Source organism: Sceloporus occidentalis, unplaced genomic scaffold (genome assembly GCF_023333645.1).
Source record: "Sceloporus occidentalis isolate IW3139 unplaced genomic scaffold, rSceOcc1.0.p SCAF_6, whole genome shotgun sequence".
Lineage (NCBI taxonomy): Eukaryota > Metazoa > Chordata > Lepidosauria > Squamata > Phrynosomatidae > Sceloporus > Sceloporus occidentalis.
This window is the reverse complement of record NW_028316986.1, coordinates 54,797,415-54,814,303: the sequence shown is the minus strand read 5'-3', so window position 1 is coordinate 54,814,303 and position 16,889 is coordinate 54,797,415. Positions and strand designations below refer to the sequence as shown.

At 38.9% G+C, this 16,889-nt stretch overlaps 1 protein-coding gene across 4 annotated transcripts in view; it reads right to left on the bottom strand.

Moving 5' to 3' along the window:
* Positions 1–1,851: 1,851 nt before the first annotated feature.
* Positions 1,852–16,889, bottom strand: part of LOC149310767 (zinc finger protein 318-like) — a 38,652-nt gene continuing 23,614 nt past the window's right edge. The window contains exons 7-12 of one of the 4 annotated variants that reach the window (XR_016281720.1): positions 14,897–15,100; positions 14,183–14,282; positions 13,669–13,787; positions 5,846–10,444; positions 4,387–5,062; positions 1,852–2,769 (exon numbers count right to left, since the gene is read on the bottom strand). Coding sequence is in view for 2 of the 4 variants with exons in the window: in XM_089529698.1 (XP_089385824.1) it covers positions 4,976–5,062; positions 5,846–10,444; positions 13,669–13,787; positions 14,183–14,282; positions 14,897–15,100 (5,109 nt within the window). In the remaining 2 variants the exon portion in view is untranslated. Of the gene's footprint in view, positions 2,770–4,359; positions 5,505–5,845; positions 10,445–13,668; positions 13,788–14,182; positions 14,283–14,896; positions 15,101–16,889 lie in introns of those variants that run through there. The other 3 variants (XR_016281721.1, XM_089529698.1, XM_089529699.1) reach the window with 3 other exon arrangements.

The following is a 16,889-nucleotide window of genomic DNA, read 5'->3' as shown; positions in this document are numbered from 1 at the left end:
GCCATGCGTCGTGGAGATGCTATGCCCTGACTCCACCCCAAGCTGGCCCAAATTGCCACTCTGAACAGCACCTTAATCATCTTTTAGGCAGCGATTTAAGAGACTTTTCTTTCATTCTAATATTGCCTGGTATATCTAATAACAAGCTGTATTTGATTCAACTGATTTATCTGATATGCAAGTGCTGACTTTTCAACTAAATAATGGACAACAAAATGAGCAATCCTTAAAAAAGATAAAGGCATACTGGAGGTGCTGATACTCTGGTCTCATTCCCACTACAAAATAAGCCAGTGTGGAAACCAGGTTATTTTGTGATCAAATCTTTCTGGGGCTGTTTACTCCCCTTTGTCATTCACACTTGAGGGGGGGGGGGAGAGGAAGAACGGCTGCCATGGAGAGAGGAAGAAGAGAGCCTGGCTAGAGCACTCCTCAACCCTCCAACTGAGAGAGAGTGACTTGCCCAGGGGCACTCAGTGGGTTTCCATAGCCGAGCTAGGAAAAGCAGAGGAAGGGGAGAAGGTGAAGCCTCGTTCCAAGGACTCTGGTGAGGCTCCCGGCTTGCCTTGGCTCTCTCCAAGGAGGAAAGCCTCTCAATTCCCTCCTTACCAAGGGGAGGAAGGTATGAAGGACTGCCCCGCCCGCCAGCCTTGGCTGAGCCGAAAGAGAGCGCCGCAGGAGAGGAGCCACCCAAGATGGTGGCCCACGGCTGTGCCCTCAAGAACAGCACCAAAGCACCAAGGCTGGCTGAGAGAAGCTGGCAAGAGCTGGTGCAGCTCCCGGATAAGAATCTGACCCCGTCGTTCCCACTTGCTGGATTTGGGTCTTTTCAAAAGAACCACCCAAAAACTAGTGTCAGAAAAGAGCAGTTCTTTTGTGTTTGCCTCGCTTAATTTCAGTTGAAACCAAGCACAGTAGGATCAGAACCAATTTCAAGTGGGAACGATGGATATATAACCTGTTCAGCAATTCGCTTTTAAACTCTACTGAGAACGAGCCCTCTGTATATCAGAGTGGCCACAGACGCCAACAAACTAGAACACACTGCTCCACATCACTGAAATTCCAGGTCCACAATGTACTATACAAGGAGGTGCTGAAATGTTCTCAGCTCAACCTTCTCAAAATCTGAGTGTAATTTTGTCCCTATAGCTTGAAAGAGTGTTCTTTGTATTGTAAACTGCTAAATTGCAGGATGGTAGCAATATTTTCTGATTTTTTTCAGATCGTTGATAGAACTGTGTCAACAAAAAGAATGGAATTTTCAAGTGTGGAACTGAGGGCCATCACAAAGTTTCTGTTCCTAAAGAGGAAAATGGAAATCCATGAGTGTATGAGGCAAACGAGTGTATGAGGCAAAGAACAGGTGTGCCAACTTTCAGCATCATTTTGAGGCTGGAGATACAAGGCTTGGGAAGCCTTCAACAGTGTCAACTCCTGAAATTATTGAGTGCGTTCATAACCTGATTTTGGCAGATCGGCGAATGTCGGCTGAAACAATTGCTGAGACACTAGAGATAGCCTGGGAACACTTTGGGTTTATAACTCAAGAGCAGCTGTCGGTGCAAAAGCTGTCAGCCAAATGGATGCTGAAATGTTTGAAAATCAAGTGGATACCTTGAAGTTGATTCTGCAGCATTTTGAGTAATCTAGTGAATTGTTTTTTGAAAGACTCATCACTGTTGATGAAACATTGTTACATCACTATTATCCAGTGACCAAACAATAATCCATGTAGTGGCAGCACTTGGATTCTCCACAGCCAAAGACATTCAAGAATGAAAAATTAGTAGGAAAGGTCATGTTAACAGTTTTTGGGGATAAAAAAGGTATTTTGATTACTGTTATCAGAAGGAACAAACAATTAATTCTAACTTGCTGTGTCAATTAAAGGAGGCATTGAAGGAAAAATGGCAAGAGAAGCTGTGGAGAGGTGTTCTCTTCTTGCAGGACATTCCTGTTCACAGGGTTGGCAAGACAGTGGATACTTTGAAGAATCTGGGGTTTGAGTTCATAGAGCATCCACCCTACTCACCAATTCTTGCTTCATCTTATTATTTCCTGCTTCCAAACCTTTAAAAGAGTTTGAGAGGAAAGAAATTTTCCAGTGATTCAGAGGTACTACCAGAAACAGAGCAGTATTTCAGTGAACAGACATCAGAAATTTTTTTCCAGACAGGTTAAAAAAACTGATAATGTACCAAGTGTGTCAAACTTTGGGTTGAACATGTGACCAAGTTTCATGGCTCTTGGTCATTCCCTTCTTGGTCAGGCCAAGAACGTTTCATCACCCCCTTGTAAAGTAGAAGGTGTAGCCCTGCTTGTGCTTTGCAGGATCTATTCTTTTTTAAAAGCCAGAGGAATGATCCCACTAGAATGATAGTAGGGGAGAGAGAGATGCAAACACACTTTATTTTTTTAATGCTTAATGGTAATATTTCCAAACTGGCAAGAGATGGGATGCATGTGCTACTACTCACAAACAGCAACAAGGAGAACCATCCAAAAAGTTTTCTAGCAGTTAACATTCCAGATGGCAGACAAACTGACATGGGAGGGGGGGAGTGAGAGGGCAGTCACATCAGTACAGAAACTTGCAGTTACGATCCCTTTTCTCCAACTCTGGCCCTTGGAGTTGCAATATCACCAAAGTATTCAGAGTTGAGAACAACTACAGAGGCGAATCACTAAATTGTAGAATGTCATCAGGTCCTCAAACCACTGTATCTTCCCGTCGTGAACAAAACCACCTCTAAAGGACTTCAGTCACTGTGCAAAACAAAAATGAATTTTTTTCCATACTAAAAACAGTTTTTACACCTTAACTGCAGCCCTTCATTATTTCTTTATTCCAAACAATTTAAATCAACTAAATCTGGAGCTTTGTAATGGAAAAATGTATACCTGTAAGAAAGAACAGGGGGGAAAAAACATCCTAGATGCATACCTATTTGAAACAGATTAACTGTTTTCCACTACATTTTAACTGAATTTACTTCCACTTAACTATGCCAGCCTAGCATCTACCGCCTGAGAAATTTGTTTGGGTTACAAAATTGTTTTGTCTCAAAGCTAAGACCCATGGGTTATGGTTAACTTCTGAAGAATGTGCAAAGATCAATACTATTTATTATTTTAAAAGGTATACCTTTCTCATCTTTTCTTGAATGCATATCTACATAACTGTTCTATTATTAAACTTGGTAACATTAATGTCAGAGCAAACCTTCAAACGATATTTAGTTTGATGCAGTTCTGACATTACTAGAATTAGTGGGAAGGGGGGATTGGGACACTTCTACCAACTACAAGCTATATAGTTTAAAAGCCAGAGGCATGTATTTGCTTTCTACAATTTCTGAAGCAAAGAAAAATAATGTGAATTTCACATGCTTTATTGCTTTAGTCCCATTTAAAAAATGCACAATTATAATTGACCATAGAAATAAATGGCCTGAGTTTACACCGTTATTTGATAAGAGGAAAATTAGCAGATTATGCCCTCAAGGTGAAGTTTATTCACATTGCCGGTGCGGTCCCCTCATCCTCAATGTCTCATTTGCTGAAAAATGATAGAACATAGTTACCCCATTTATTTAAATACTCATCAGCTAAGGAAAGGCATTCTTGGTGTCACTCTGTCAGAGGAAAATTAGTGGGGGAAATTACTGTACAGTGATTAAAAATAGTGTCAATTTATTCTTCATAATTCATTTTGTGGTAAGCTATCTAGAAACCAAAATTTTCAAAACTTGTACTTTTATTATACATGAGAAAATGCAGAAAGTTATTCTGTGAAAGAACTGCAAGTATTTATCTCAATTTGGCAACTGTTATGTTTCTGAACAAAACAGCACTTCTGGTATGTATTTGCCCGTCATCATTTTCAGCTACCAGCAATCAATGCTCAGTACTCCACTGTGTACTTCCAGGTGGTTTCTCTTGAGGTTTTCAACCCCACAAAATTGAATATTTTGTTTAATGCTGAAGAGTCATATACATTTTTTACAGTGCATGGAAAAAACAGCATGGAAATTCAGAGGACTGCCTATCACTGTTTTGCACTGTCTTTGTCTTTCTCCAATGCATTTGTCTGTTTGGGACAAGATGTAGAGGGTGGAAAGGACAAAATAGCTACACCACTGTGTAGAATGACCTTTAAATCTGGAAGTTTACAATGCCAGTGCAGGGTTCTACGTTAAAGAAATGATAGTGTGGTTAATTGTTCCACCAGTTAATACTTATTAGCAATGTAACAACACACTTTCATTTTAAGTGAATGTTTAAAAGAGCGCATGGAAAAGAAATCATAAATCTTTCAAATATTCTCAGCATAACAATTCATTCATATGGAAGTTCATACATTCTCCAACATGGTTAACCTACCAATTTGGGGATGGAAATAATATGCCCTGAGGATTTGGTCTGTTTTTATGGCACCCAGGACCACTTTGGTGATTTTTTTTCATCAATCCCTTTGTTGGGTTTATTTCAAGTTACTGTAAAAAAAAGAGAGAGAACTTTTGTCTCTAGAGAACACAATTCCCTTCTAAAACTAAGTGTGCCCTGTTTTGTTTTGTTTCAATTTGAGGGGTTAATCTGGCCCTAGAGGGTAATGTAGCCAGAAAAAGAGACCATGGTGTTAAATATTTAAGTAACATTTTTCTTCCACTGCTACAAATTCCAAGTTTCATTTTGCTCCCAATGTTGCTTGGATAAGAAACGTATCAGAACCTTTATACACAAAACCAAGGGATCTGGCTTCACTTAAATAATTAGAGAATTATGAAAGTTTTATTTACATATATGCAGAGAATTAAAAAAACTGTCCATGTTGTAGATCATAATGGTCATTTATTTTAAATGTACAGATAAAAACCTTTAGATAAATGCATGCAATATTTAATGCATATCTTGACTGGCTGTATAAGCGAAAGCCTTCACACAACAGTATTTTGCTGCTCAGGGAAATCATTCAGGTTTGTAAAGTCTGGTTACATGAAGTGAATCCCATCCCGAGAGTAAAATTCAGATCTTCTGTTCCTTCTGAGCTGGTCAGCTGCTAAACAATTTAACACAAACAGTTACTGTGTCACAAAACAGTGAAATAAATGTGATTTCAAATCATGTGACCTCAATATACAGAGTCCAGGTGCAGGGGCCACAGTCTTACCAAGTAGTTATCTTCTCCAAAGAGATGGTAGATTTTTCTTCTTTGCTCAGTGAGATGTTTTCCATACAAGGTTTTATACAACATTGCATTACAGTCTCGGTTACAAGTTCAATTCAACATGTAATGACAAATTTAAAAATGCAGAACAATCTTCTGCATCATGAAAAATGCAGAACATTCTTTGTGCATTTTACATTTTTCAATACAAAACATGCATAAACTTTCAAAGCAAACTGCTTAAATCCTTCACCATGAGCCTTCATTCTCCTCAAGTTCTGAACATGTGTCCATGCGCTTGTCAGTGTTGTACTTGGAATGTTACTTACAAAGGCTGTATAAATCAGAAACCATTAAAAGTCAAACAAAAATGCAAAAAGAAAGCATCCTGTAACAACAACAAATCATACAAACAAATAAAAACCCAAATACACAGCCCAAACATTACACATTATAAATGAGAAATTCCTTATAATGTCTGGAAATAGAAAGCTAATGGTCAAAGACTGACAAGAAAACATTTTACACAATGTATGTACAACAGTGTACTTCTTGGGGCAAAAAATAAGTCTACTGGAAGCTACAAGATATTCAACATACTAAACTTAAACAGAATATTTACAAAATATGAATATTTGCTATTTAAGCATTTGAGCCAATTTTGTCTGAACTTACCAGGTGCTCTGTTGATGAACTGTCAGTAACTTCTGAAGTCAACTTACTGTCAACCTCACATCGAATATCATTATTTTCTTCTTCTGTCTTAAGTAGCTCTCTTCCAGATATCTGTATCTCATTCTTGGCGTTGTACAATTCAGCATCACCCGAGCCCCCCACTTCTACAGTTGCTATCTTTAGATCTGGAAGGATCATGGGCACTTGCTTTTGCACATTTTTTCCACCACAACGCAATGACAGTATATCAGAAGTGCCACATTTGCCAACATCCTTTTGCAGCACTTTCGAAACTGTAGGTTTGTCCTGCATTTCAACAAGTGATGTATTTGGTTCAGCAGTGTCACCATTTGATGAAGATGGCACATTTGGGGCAGTTACATCAGAAACCAAAGAACAAAATTTGTACTCTTCCTCTTCAGAAGTTAATGTAGCAAAATCAATCATTTCTGATTGAACTGCTGGTTGGTCAATGCCCAACTCAGTAGATTTGCTAGTTTCCAAAGAAATGGGTATAACAGGTTCTAACTTTGGGCTATCTATAATATCCTCATTTAGAATTCCAGATGGTAAGATCCCCAAGTGTTCACGTTCCATTTCAATATCCCCCAGACTGAAATTGATGGATTCTAATTCCAGACCAGTTTTCATTCTGGGAGAATCAGCAGGCTTAGTTTCATCAGATTTTGGAGACTCTCTCTCATTTTCTATATTTAAATTCAGAGTAAGAGTTGCAGACTGATGAAAGTTAAGTTCTGAGTAAGTGGTATTCAAGTCAAAGTCACCAACTGCTGGTGTATGTAAGACTCCTGTGTTAATGTCCGTGAAGGTAAGAGTATCACCTCCAAGATGCTCAACACCAATTTCTGTTGAAAGTATATCTAATGGTTCTTGGACCATTTCTGAATGAACACTGGGAAAACTAGCATTTTCTGTTTCTGTTACACCTGTCTCCTCGTTGTCATTTAATTCCATATCAGATCTTGACGTTTCAAGCATGTCATTTTTTATAAACATTAATTCTACACTGGAACTACAGTCAACATCATTTGTAGCAGAAATACTCCCCAAAGCTTCCTCTCTTTGCAGACCCTTGCCTTCACAATTTAATGGCTGCTGATTTATTTTTTCATCTTTTCCTAGTGTGCTGCTTATTAATGTTACATTAGTAGCGCATTCATTCGGTGTCTCTTCTGATTCTGGAACATTAACAACATTAAACTCTTCACAATCCTTTGGTTGAGAACTAACCAATAATTCTTGTTCACTGTTAGTATGGAAAGAGACTGGGTCACCTTTACTTAAAAGCTTAGATTCTGGATCTAAAATCTGGATCTCAGAAGTTTGAGGCATTTCATCCTTGGCTATTACTGACTCAAGCTGATCAAATCTGAGAGCGTCTACTTTTAGATTAAGTAAAGGATCTTTACAAGAACTCTGATCTGTTACTACTATTTGAAGGTCTTCTTCACTCACTTTTGAAAATGAATCTACAGGGCCCAATGTCAGTTGAGTCTGCAAACATGTATCTGAAACCCAAGTAGAAGCTATCAAGTCGGAGGCTCCAGCAGTTTGCTTATCTTCTGTTGTAACAGATCTTTCTTTCTTAGTCTCAATTTGCTGTTCAAATAATGAATTGTCTCCCTGACTCAGTGCAAACTGATGTTCTGCTAATTCTAGATGTCCTCTTCCTAAATCTGTCTCACCTGAACATGTCACATGTGCTTTCATCTCCAAATCACTCTTAGTCTTTTCTAAGTTGGAGTTATCACAAACCCCCACATTCTGCTGTTCTAGCAGCTTCTCATCAATGTCTTTACCATTTGTTACATCGACATATCTCATTATATGTTTCTTACTAAAATCAATCTCCTTTTCTGGCAAATGCACTGCTAATTTTTTATCATCAGGAGAATCAACCTCTGTCTCAAGCTCTGATGGCCTCATAATAACATCTTCTAAAGGAGCAATGATATCTTCTGACAATGGCAAGGCAAACTTATCTATAGAAGATTTAAATTCTACTGGCTCATGTTCCAATGGATTCTTGTGAAGGTCTTCCAGAAAAGCAGTGCCACTATCTGGCAATAGCACTGTCAATTCTGCTGTCTCAGGCTTTGGTGGCTTCTTGCTAACATCTTCTAAAGGAGAAACAGTGTGTTCTAACAATTGTATTCTTAACGCTTTATCATCAGGACATTTAAACTTTTCTGTCTCAAGCTCTGACACCTTCTTGTTATCAGATTCCAATGGAGCATTGCTTTCTGAAAATTGCACAATTATTTCTGATGTCTCACATTTGAATGACCTCATGCTAACATCATCTTCTACTGGTGCAATGTCTTCTGACAACTGTATAGCTAACTTCTTGTCATCACAACTTTTAAACGGTGCAATCTCAAACTCTAATGAATTCTTGTTATCAACTTCCAAAGCATTACATTCTGAAAAGTGTGTGACTATTTCTGATGTCTCATATTTCACTGGTTTCATGCTAACATTTTCCACAGGTTTAACACTGTCTTCTAGCAACTGTAAGGCTAACTTGTTATCATCAGGACATTTAAACTCAGCTGTCTCAAGATCTGATGCTGACTTGCTATCACTTTTCAAAGGAGAAACACTGCTTTCTGAGAACTGCATGACTACTTCTGATGTCTCACATTTTAATGGCTCCATACTAATATCTTCTAAAGGTGCAATGATGTCTTCTGACAACTGCATAGCCAACTTGTTATCATCAGAATATCCAGACACCACTCGCTCAAGCTCTGATGTCTTTTGGCTATCACTTTCCAAAACAGGAGTATTACTTTCTGACAACTGTGTGACTAATTCTGCTTTTCCAGGATGTAGTGAATTCTTGCTAGATTCAATTGGAGTAAGAGTTCCCATTTCTATCTTCTCATGAAAGGAAACAGAGTCACTTGTTGGGAAACTGTTAGATTCTAAACCTTCCCTATTCCCAAATGTAGACTGCGTATCTGAAGAGATTTTGTCTGATGTGCCATCAGCACTAGCTTTGAGTTCAGTACTTTCTTCAGAGACTGCTAAAATTTTCTCTGTTTCTACTTTCTCTGTTTCTGATGTCTCTTCATCTAAAGGTATTTTGTTAACACTGGGAGACTTGCATACATTCTGTAAGGACTGTTGTCCCAAAGCATTGTTTCTTGGTTTGGAATCTGCCAGCAGGTCTATACTTTTTTCTATCTCAACAGAATTTAATTTCCCTTTATCTGAACTTGATGAATTCAAAAGCTTGCTGTCAGCTGGACTCCTCACACTGCTGTTGTAGAAGACATCATATAGATCTTGAGCACTGCCTGCAGCCAGAGAAGTATTCTTTTTTTCTATTTTTTTAGCATGGTCTCTAAAAACAGTTGGAGGTGGTAAAGGATAGGGACACATGGGCATTGCCAGTATGTTTTTATCATCTTCAGACACACCAGGAGCCATATCATCTGCCAAGATAGCTGCTTGCTTTAGTGGCAGCAGGGGTAGACGGGGATAAAATGCTAGAGGTAGTTGTTGTTGTGTTAGTGTCAGTGGTGGTCTTGGTGGCAATGGTAGCAGAGGAGAACGCTGCTGTGGTCTCTCAAAAATTAAAGACTGCTTTTTTAGCTTTGCCATTCTTACAACCTGTTCTGTTGCCATAGCTGCAAGTTCTTGTGCCTTTGCCACAACAGCTGCCTGTTCCTGTGCCTTTGCTACACATGCCTTTGAATGTTCCAGAGCCTTTGCATGTTCTATGGCCTTTGTCACACTTTTCTGCTCATGTTCCTCTGCTTCTGCTGGTGTCTTTGCATCCTCTTGTGAACCTTTTAAGACAACGACTTCTCCCCCAAATGCCTTTGAAATAATATCTGGAGGCAGAACAATTTCTGGATTACCTTCTTTGACAACAGGAAGTGGTTTGGTGGTGGCACCAGAAGATTTTATAGACAAGAAAGTATTTAAAGGTGCTGGCTTACTTACTGTTGCAGTTGCAGATTTCCTAAGAACCATTGTCGGGACTGGCAAATTGGGTCTGATTTTTGCATGTGATGAAGTTGAAACAACTGGCGTCCAGGGACTAGTGTGTGGGATAACAGTTTTTCCAGACAACTTAATTGCAATGGGCTTTGAATTTGGTTTTCCAGACTGTGACTTACTTTCTTTATCTTTACATTGCTCTGCATTTTCTTCCTTAGAAAGAGCCACATCTTTACCTTGGGTTTTTTCATCCCTCTCAGTCTTTGTCCAGCTGAACTTTCCAAAAGATGACAATCTTGATTCCTGTGGGGAGTCCTCTTTTTTCTCTTCCTTCTTCTCAACCTCTTTGTCATCCTTATTCAATCTAAGTTTAATTCCACATTTTTGGCCACTAGTAACTTTTTTCAATTTATTAGTATCATATTCATTATCTCCATCTCCCAGCTCTTTGGTATTATTTGGTTCCTCTTTCCTTGCTGTTTTTACTGTCTTCTCATCTTTCTCCTCTTTTTGCTTTTCACACTGTTTCCGTTTCAGTCTACGTTCTGTTTCTTGAATCACAGACAAACCCGCTTGACGGTCCAGGTTCCTTCTTTCTTCATAGAATGGATTCTCATCAATATATTTCTGCAAAAAGAGGGGAGAAATCTCAGCACTGATATTTAATAAAGAATGTTGTTAGTGGAATAGGTATGCCTTACTTAATAGTTCCTCCTTCTTATTCCTTTTGCGGGTAATTGTACTCACTGGTAAACCTGGATCAGGAAGGCAGGCAGGCAGGACATTTTCATAGGCCCTTGAGCTTCAGAATCACAGCACAAGAGAAATATTTTAATGTTTTGTACTCCTTCCAAACCAAGTAATAGTTGAGAAGTGCCATTTCATGTAAATTGAGTTTATAAAAATCCCAGAATAATACAGGGTTTACAGGATCACCTCCCCCACCATATAATCTGCCCCACTGAGCTTATAAAAATCCCAGTATAATACAGGATTTACAGGATCACCCTCCCCCCCCTCCCTTTTATAATCTGCCCCATACACTCAGGTCCTCTGGCAAACATTTACTCCAGTCAGCCAGGTTGGCAACTGTCAGATGACTTTTTCTTCAACTATCCTTAGAATCTGGAATGACCTGTCAAAAGAGATTCAACAGCTGAATATGCTGTCCAAATTTAAGGGAGCATTAAAGACCAGTCTCTTCCAGCAGGCTTATCCAGATGATTTTTAAATTGTAAATTTTAAAATATGAATTTTAGATGTGGACTGTTTTACTATGTGTATATCTTATTTGTTTTTTTAAACTGATGTGTGTTTTAACTGATACATTTTTACTGATGTTGTTTCTCTGTTAATTTTTGATGTCCCCCACCTCGATTCATGGGGAGGCAGGTAAGAAATAAATATTATCATTAGCAACAGCGATAGCATTTACATTTCTGTACTGCTTATTAGTGAACTCAGCCCTCTCTTCGCTGTTTGCAATCTGTAAACCAACTGCCCCCAACAAGCTGGGTATTCATTTTACCTACAAAAGGATGGAAGGCTGAGCCAACCTGGAGCCTTGTGGGATATAACTCACAGCGTTGTGGCTGCACTACCAGTATTTAACCACTGTGCACCAGGGCTCTTAATTGTTATTATATTATTATAATAAATGTGAGGTAATGAAAATACAGTCAATCCTGTTTTTCTGGGTGATCCATTCCAGACCCCCCTCCCATGGACACTTGCATGTATTTAAGCCCCACAGGCTTGAATGGGATGCGCCCCCCGCGGGGGCACACCCCATTGGGGTTAACGGAGGTCACCCCTCTGTGTATAAGCAAGAACGCAGATCTCAAGTCTGCGAGAAAGGAGGGGCGACTGTACTCCAAGTTTCACACAGATCTATAAGAAGTTCCCTTACATGAAGTCAGATTATTGGACTGTATATACTGACTGGCTGTAGCTCCTTGAGGTGAAATGTTATTCTCCCCCACTTACCTGGAAATGCCAAGATTTGGCCCAGTGCAAGCATGCACTCTATCACTGAGCTAAGGCCTCCCCTCTACTACTGCTGAAGTAAAGATCAAAAAACTAAAATAAACTTTTAGAGTACAGTGTGCTCGCATCATATGTTGGCACAACATATGCGGCTTTCAGCATATGCTGAAAGCCATATGGGAAGAAGCGGTGCCGTGCACCAGAAAGACTAATGGCGTGCATGCCCATGGCATCACCACGAGCACGAGCCCCATTACTCCTTGACTCATCTCTTCAGCTGACAGCTCAGGTGGATGCGACGGTCAGGAGCACTTGCTATCAGCTTTGGCTGATATGCCATCTACGCCCCTTCCTGGAGCAGGGAGACCTTGAAACAGTAGTACATGTGCTGGCAACCTCTCGACTTGACTTCTGTAATGCGCTCTACATGGGGCTACCCTCGTGCCAAGTTCGGAAACTTCAACTGGTACAAAATATGGCAGCCAGGTTGGTCACGGGCACATCCAGAACTGCCCATATTACGCTGGTTCTAAAATCTCTCCACTGGCTGCCTATTAGTTTCCAGGCGAGGTACAAGGTATTGGTTCTAACTTTTAAAGCCCTATATGGCTTGAGTCCTGATACTTATGGAAGCATCTACCTCCATACAATCCACCCTGCAAACTTCAGTCCTCTGGGAAGAATCTGCTACACCCTAAGAAGACCAGACTTTCAGTGGTAACCCAGAGGACCTTCTCATCAGCCACTCCCAGGCTCTGGAACAACCTTGCCAGACGAGATCCACCATATTACTACCTTCGAAGACTTTTAAAAGGCTATTAAGACAGATCTCTTCCAGCAGGCCTTTCCAGACTAGGTTAGATCCGTTCTACTTGCCTCACTCCTCTAATGATACCTCTGTTATTTCGGTATCAAAATTGATTGATATCATCTCCCCCATCCCCCCTAATTTCTTGTGCTAATCTGTTGAAATTTTAGTGTATTCCTATTGGACAATTTTAAATTTGGATGTTTAATCTCTTTTTATGGGTTGATCACTGCTTTTATGATTGGGGGGAGGGTTGGGGTTTGGGGGGTTTTAAATTGTAATTTTTAATTAAGGTTGGAATCCGCTTTGATTCCTTTGTGAAAAAGCGGAATACAAATTATTATTATTATTATTATTATTATTATATTTTAATGGGGCTTGAGCATACGTGGAATTTCCATTACATGGGGGGGGGGGTCCAGAATGGATCCCCTGTGTAAGGGAAAGGATCAGTGTATTATGTCATCCATCCTAGGCCTTATTCCCATGAATACTTTAGCTCAGCAATTCATCAAAATGGAGACTATAGTCAAGAAATTAGAAAGCAAGGACTTGGAAAGTCAACTATGAAGGAAGTAAATAAGGTTATCAAGTGCAAATACTAAAGTCTGAATCAACTATACTACAGTATTTCTGGTTTCTACATAATGTTGGGCAAGATGAACAGTGAAGAAAGTTGACAGGAAGAGAATCAACTCATCTGAAATGTGGTGCTGGAAAATAATTTTATGGATACCATGGACTGCCCCCCAAAAAAGAGAAATAAAAGCGTCAAAGGGCAAATTAAGACTAAACTGAGGCCATCGTACTTTGGACATATCATGAGATGGCATGACTTATTAGAAAAGACGATAATGCTGGGAAAGAGGAAGGCAGCAGGAAAAGAGGAAGGTCACATTACAGATAGATTGATTCTACCAAAGAAGCCACAGGCCTGAATTTGCAGGATCTGAGCAGAGTGACAGGGTTCTTGGGAGGTCTCTCATTCATAGGGCTACCATAAGTTGATCTGACAGTAAATAAAAACAATGATAACAACAATACTCTAGATATCTACCTTATATTTCTCATTATGTGGATGACTTTTCACATGTTGTTCTGCTGATATCTGGTCTCCAAAAAATTCGTGGCAGAGCTGACAGTAATATCCAGTGATTGGAATTAAAAATTCAGAACCTGAAATGCCACCATCACCCCAAAAAAAGAATGAGTCACAGAAACAGATCACAAGAGGTTCCACAACTTCTATCAAAATCAATTACAACAAAAATAGTATAACTAAAATGAACTATTTAGCTATGATTTCACTGGCAACCTGAGATTGAAAAAAACTGGTCTAAAAACTACAAGTATGGGATAGTCTTATTCAACACTCCTTACCACAGTGTTACTACAACATTGTTCATAGTGCAAATAGGAACTGCTGCTTTCAATCCTCTGTTAACTCAGACAAAATATATGGTTGGTTCCCTTAGCAATAGATAAAGGATAATGGCACAGTTATTATACAGAACTGAAGATCAAAATCATACTATGCTCTGAACAACTGTAGTTAAAAAACAACAACATACCTTTGGCAGGAACAGGTATTTTGTCAATGCGCTTTGTGATTTCCTGCTTTGTTTCATTTTCAGTTTTTGAAGCCCAAGGTCTGTTGTATGGATCCAGGGTCTATTTGCAGAGTGACAGAAACATTTACAATGATATACTTTAAAAGGTTTGCTTTGGTCAAAAATTGGGATCAGCAAAAAACACTCAGAAATCAGAACAGGAGAAGCTAGTATTCCTTTTCTAACTTAACTACAAAAAAAAGTTTTTGGAAAGTTTTTGTTTTAATCCTCTAAAGAAGATCTGTATTCTACAGTTTCACACACTGCCAATCACGCCAAAATAAAGCTGTGATTTAAAGAGCTGACCTCAGACATGAGATCATCAGGAATTGTTTCAACCATACAAAACACACAAAACAGGTTACAAATGAGCATTGGTTCCCAAAAGGCATTTGTGCCCTATGTTCAAAGAACCAGAGATTTTGTGCCTCACAAAATCAGCTTGGGATTTTGTCATATGGTTAAGTATTTAAAAGCAAGAATTGTTATAAAATGTTCCCATGAACAACTGGATCTACATACCCAACCCAAACTAATAAAAACAAAAGTCTACAACTATATTCTGAAAAAGGAAAATCCATCTGTATGGAGTTTGTTGCCACTAAAAACTGTATTTTACACCTTACAATGCAAATGAAAACTTCTTAATGAAAAAATACAAGTTTAAACACATACCTGCCTATGCTTTTTATTATGCATATGTGTGAAGAAATCAAACATAGTCCCACAAATGGTGTTGCAGTCCTTACACCAATGATTCCCTGTGTCATAATAGTCATAAATATTGGTCCCCTGGATATGTTGTTTTGATGACTGTGAAGATGAATCTGCAGGTTTTGGGCTCTTAGCCTTGGACTTATCAATAGGAGTTTTTGATTCCTGAATTGAACAAGAGAAACCTTCCTTAGCTACAGAATTATAGTCAATGCCTCAGAACCAGCCTTCAGTGGAGCACACACAAAATATATATGTAACTATATATCACCTGTTTGCCTATGCCCAGGATAATTCCACCGTTTCAATGAGCAGGCATTGCCGACTCAGATGATGTTCAGTCAACAGGAAAGAGCTTCCAAGAAGACTCAGGTATATTGGCTGGATGGCAGGTAATCAGTAATCAAGGAATTAAATGTACATTGCATAGAGTACATGCTGAGATGTGTGTATAGTAGATATCCATATAAATAAATGAATTCCATTCTGCTACAAGGAGCTTCTAAAAGTCTCTACCCCTCTGCCATATTGTGGACAACCACCAAAATAAATTAATAGATGTAGTAAACAGAATCCAGCGCTTAATTATATGTTATATAAATTATGTTTCTGATGGCTCCCGCAACTCAATTTGTTTACAAATTATTGTGAGTCTTCCAGAAGTCCAAACACACACTCATACACACATAGAGCATCTTTTATAAAAAAAATATGTTCCTTCTGCCTTTGCAAAAGAAAAAAAGTGCTTTAGTTTCCAAGCTATCTTAAAAGAAAATAAGCAGTAGAAGGAACTCGTACGAAAGATCTATTATTAGATGTGCCAAAACTTTATACAATGCATGTATAAATATGAAAAACTGTCATACTATTTCCATTTTTAAATCAATAAAAGCACAACAGATGATGTTCAACCACCCTGCAGCAAATTATATCTTTTCATATTATAGTTTTCTGTGTACAAGGCAAGCCTTTGGACAGAGATGCAAACAGTTGTAGGCGACACATGAGCTGCCTCCCAGTAACTCCCAATGCAAAGGACTGGATCAGAGACTACCAATGTAAGATTCTGGTAGGAAAATACTCATCTTGATGTGATCATGGTGACAGTTCTGCAACATTCCTGGGAAAATACCCATCTTGATGTGATCATGGTAAGTTCTGTTACCTTTAAGTATGAAATGCAATCCAGATCCTAACTTGCCTCATTGTAGCCTTATGCCCTCCTGTCATGTTTGTAGATACTTCCACAAACACAGTTGGGATTAGAGCTGGAAATTAATTATGTTACCTTTAACAAGTTACATTTGGGCAAGAGAGGGCAAGAGCTTCAGTGTTCTCCTCCCCTCCAATTATTATCTGTTGTAGAAAAAGGCCCTTAAACCCCTTAGGATCCATGGGGGCAATTTTACAAGTTTCCCCCCACACACACATATTTGTTTTTGGTTGAGGATGTGCTTTTTCCCCACAAACCAAAACTATTTGGGGGGAAACCCCCTTCTGCGCCTAAATCACAGTGGGAGGGTACGAAAACCAGTTGAAATTGCCTCTTCCTGCCCCAGAGTGCAAGTAGAGTTTTTCAGAAACATTTTCTTTTAATTAAGAGGGGGGGGGGCTTTGAGGAAAGCAAGTTATTCTCATGTCTAGCAGGGTGTGTGTGAAGCCCCACAAACCTGAGGAAGTTATTCACCCCTCTTTATGGAGGTAATAAGAAACAACAATGATATTCTTCAAAAATAACAAAATGGCTGGTGACATCATAATATTTGGGGTTCAGTGAGTAATCTTTACTTGTTACTTCTAAAGCATAAAGAATGGAATTCTTCAGCATTCTAAGTATACAGTTTTTAAACCTCATTAAAACTAACTAAAACGATCATGTTCAGTTATTTTTTAAAAAAGCAATGGCCAACGAATAATACATTTCTTTTTTAAAGTACAGTGGATCCTTGTTATA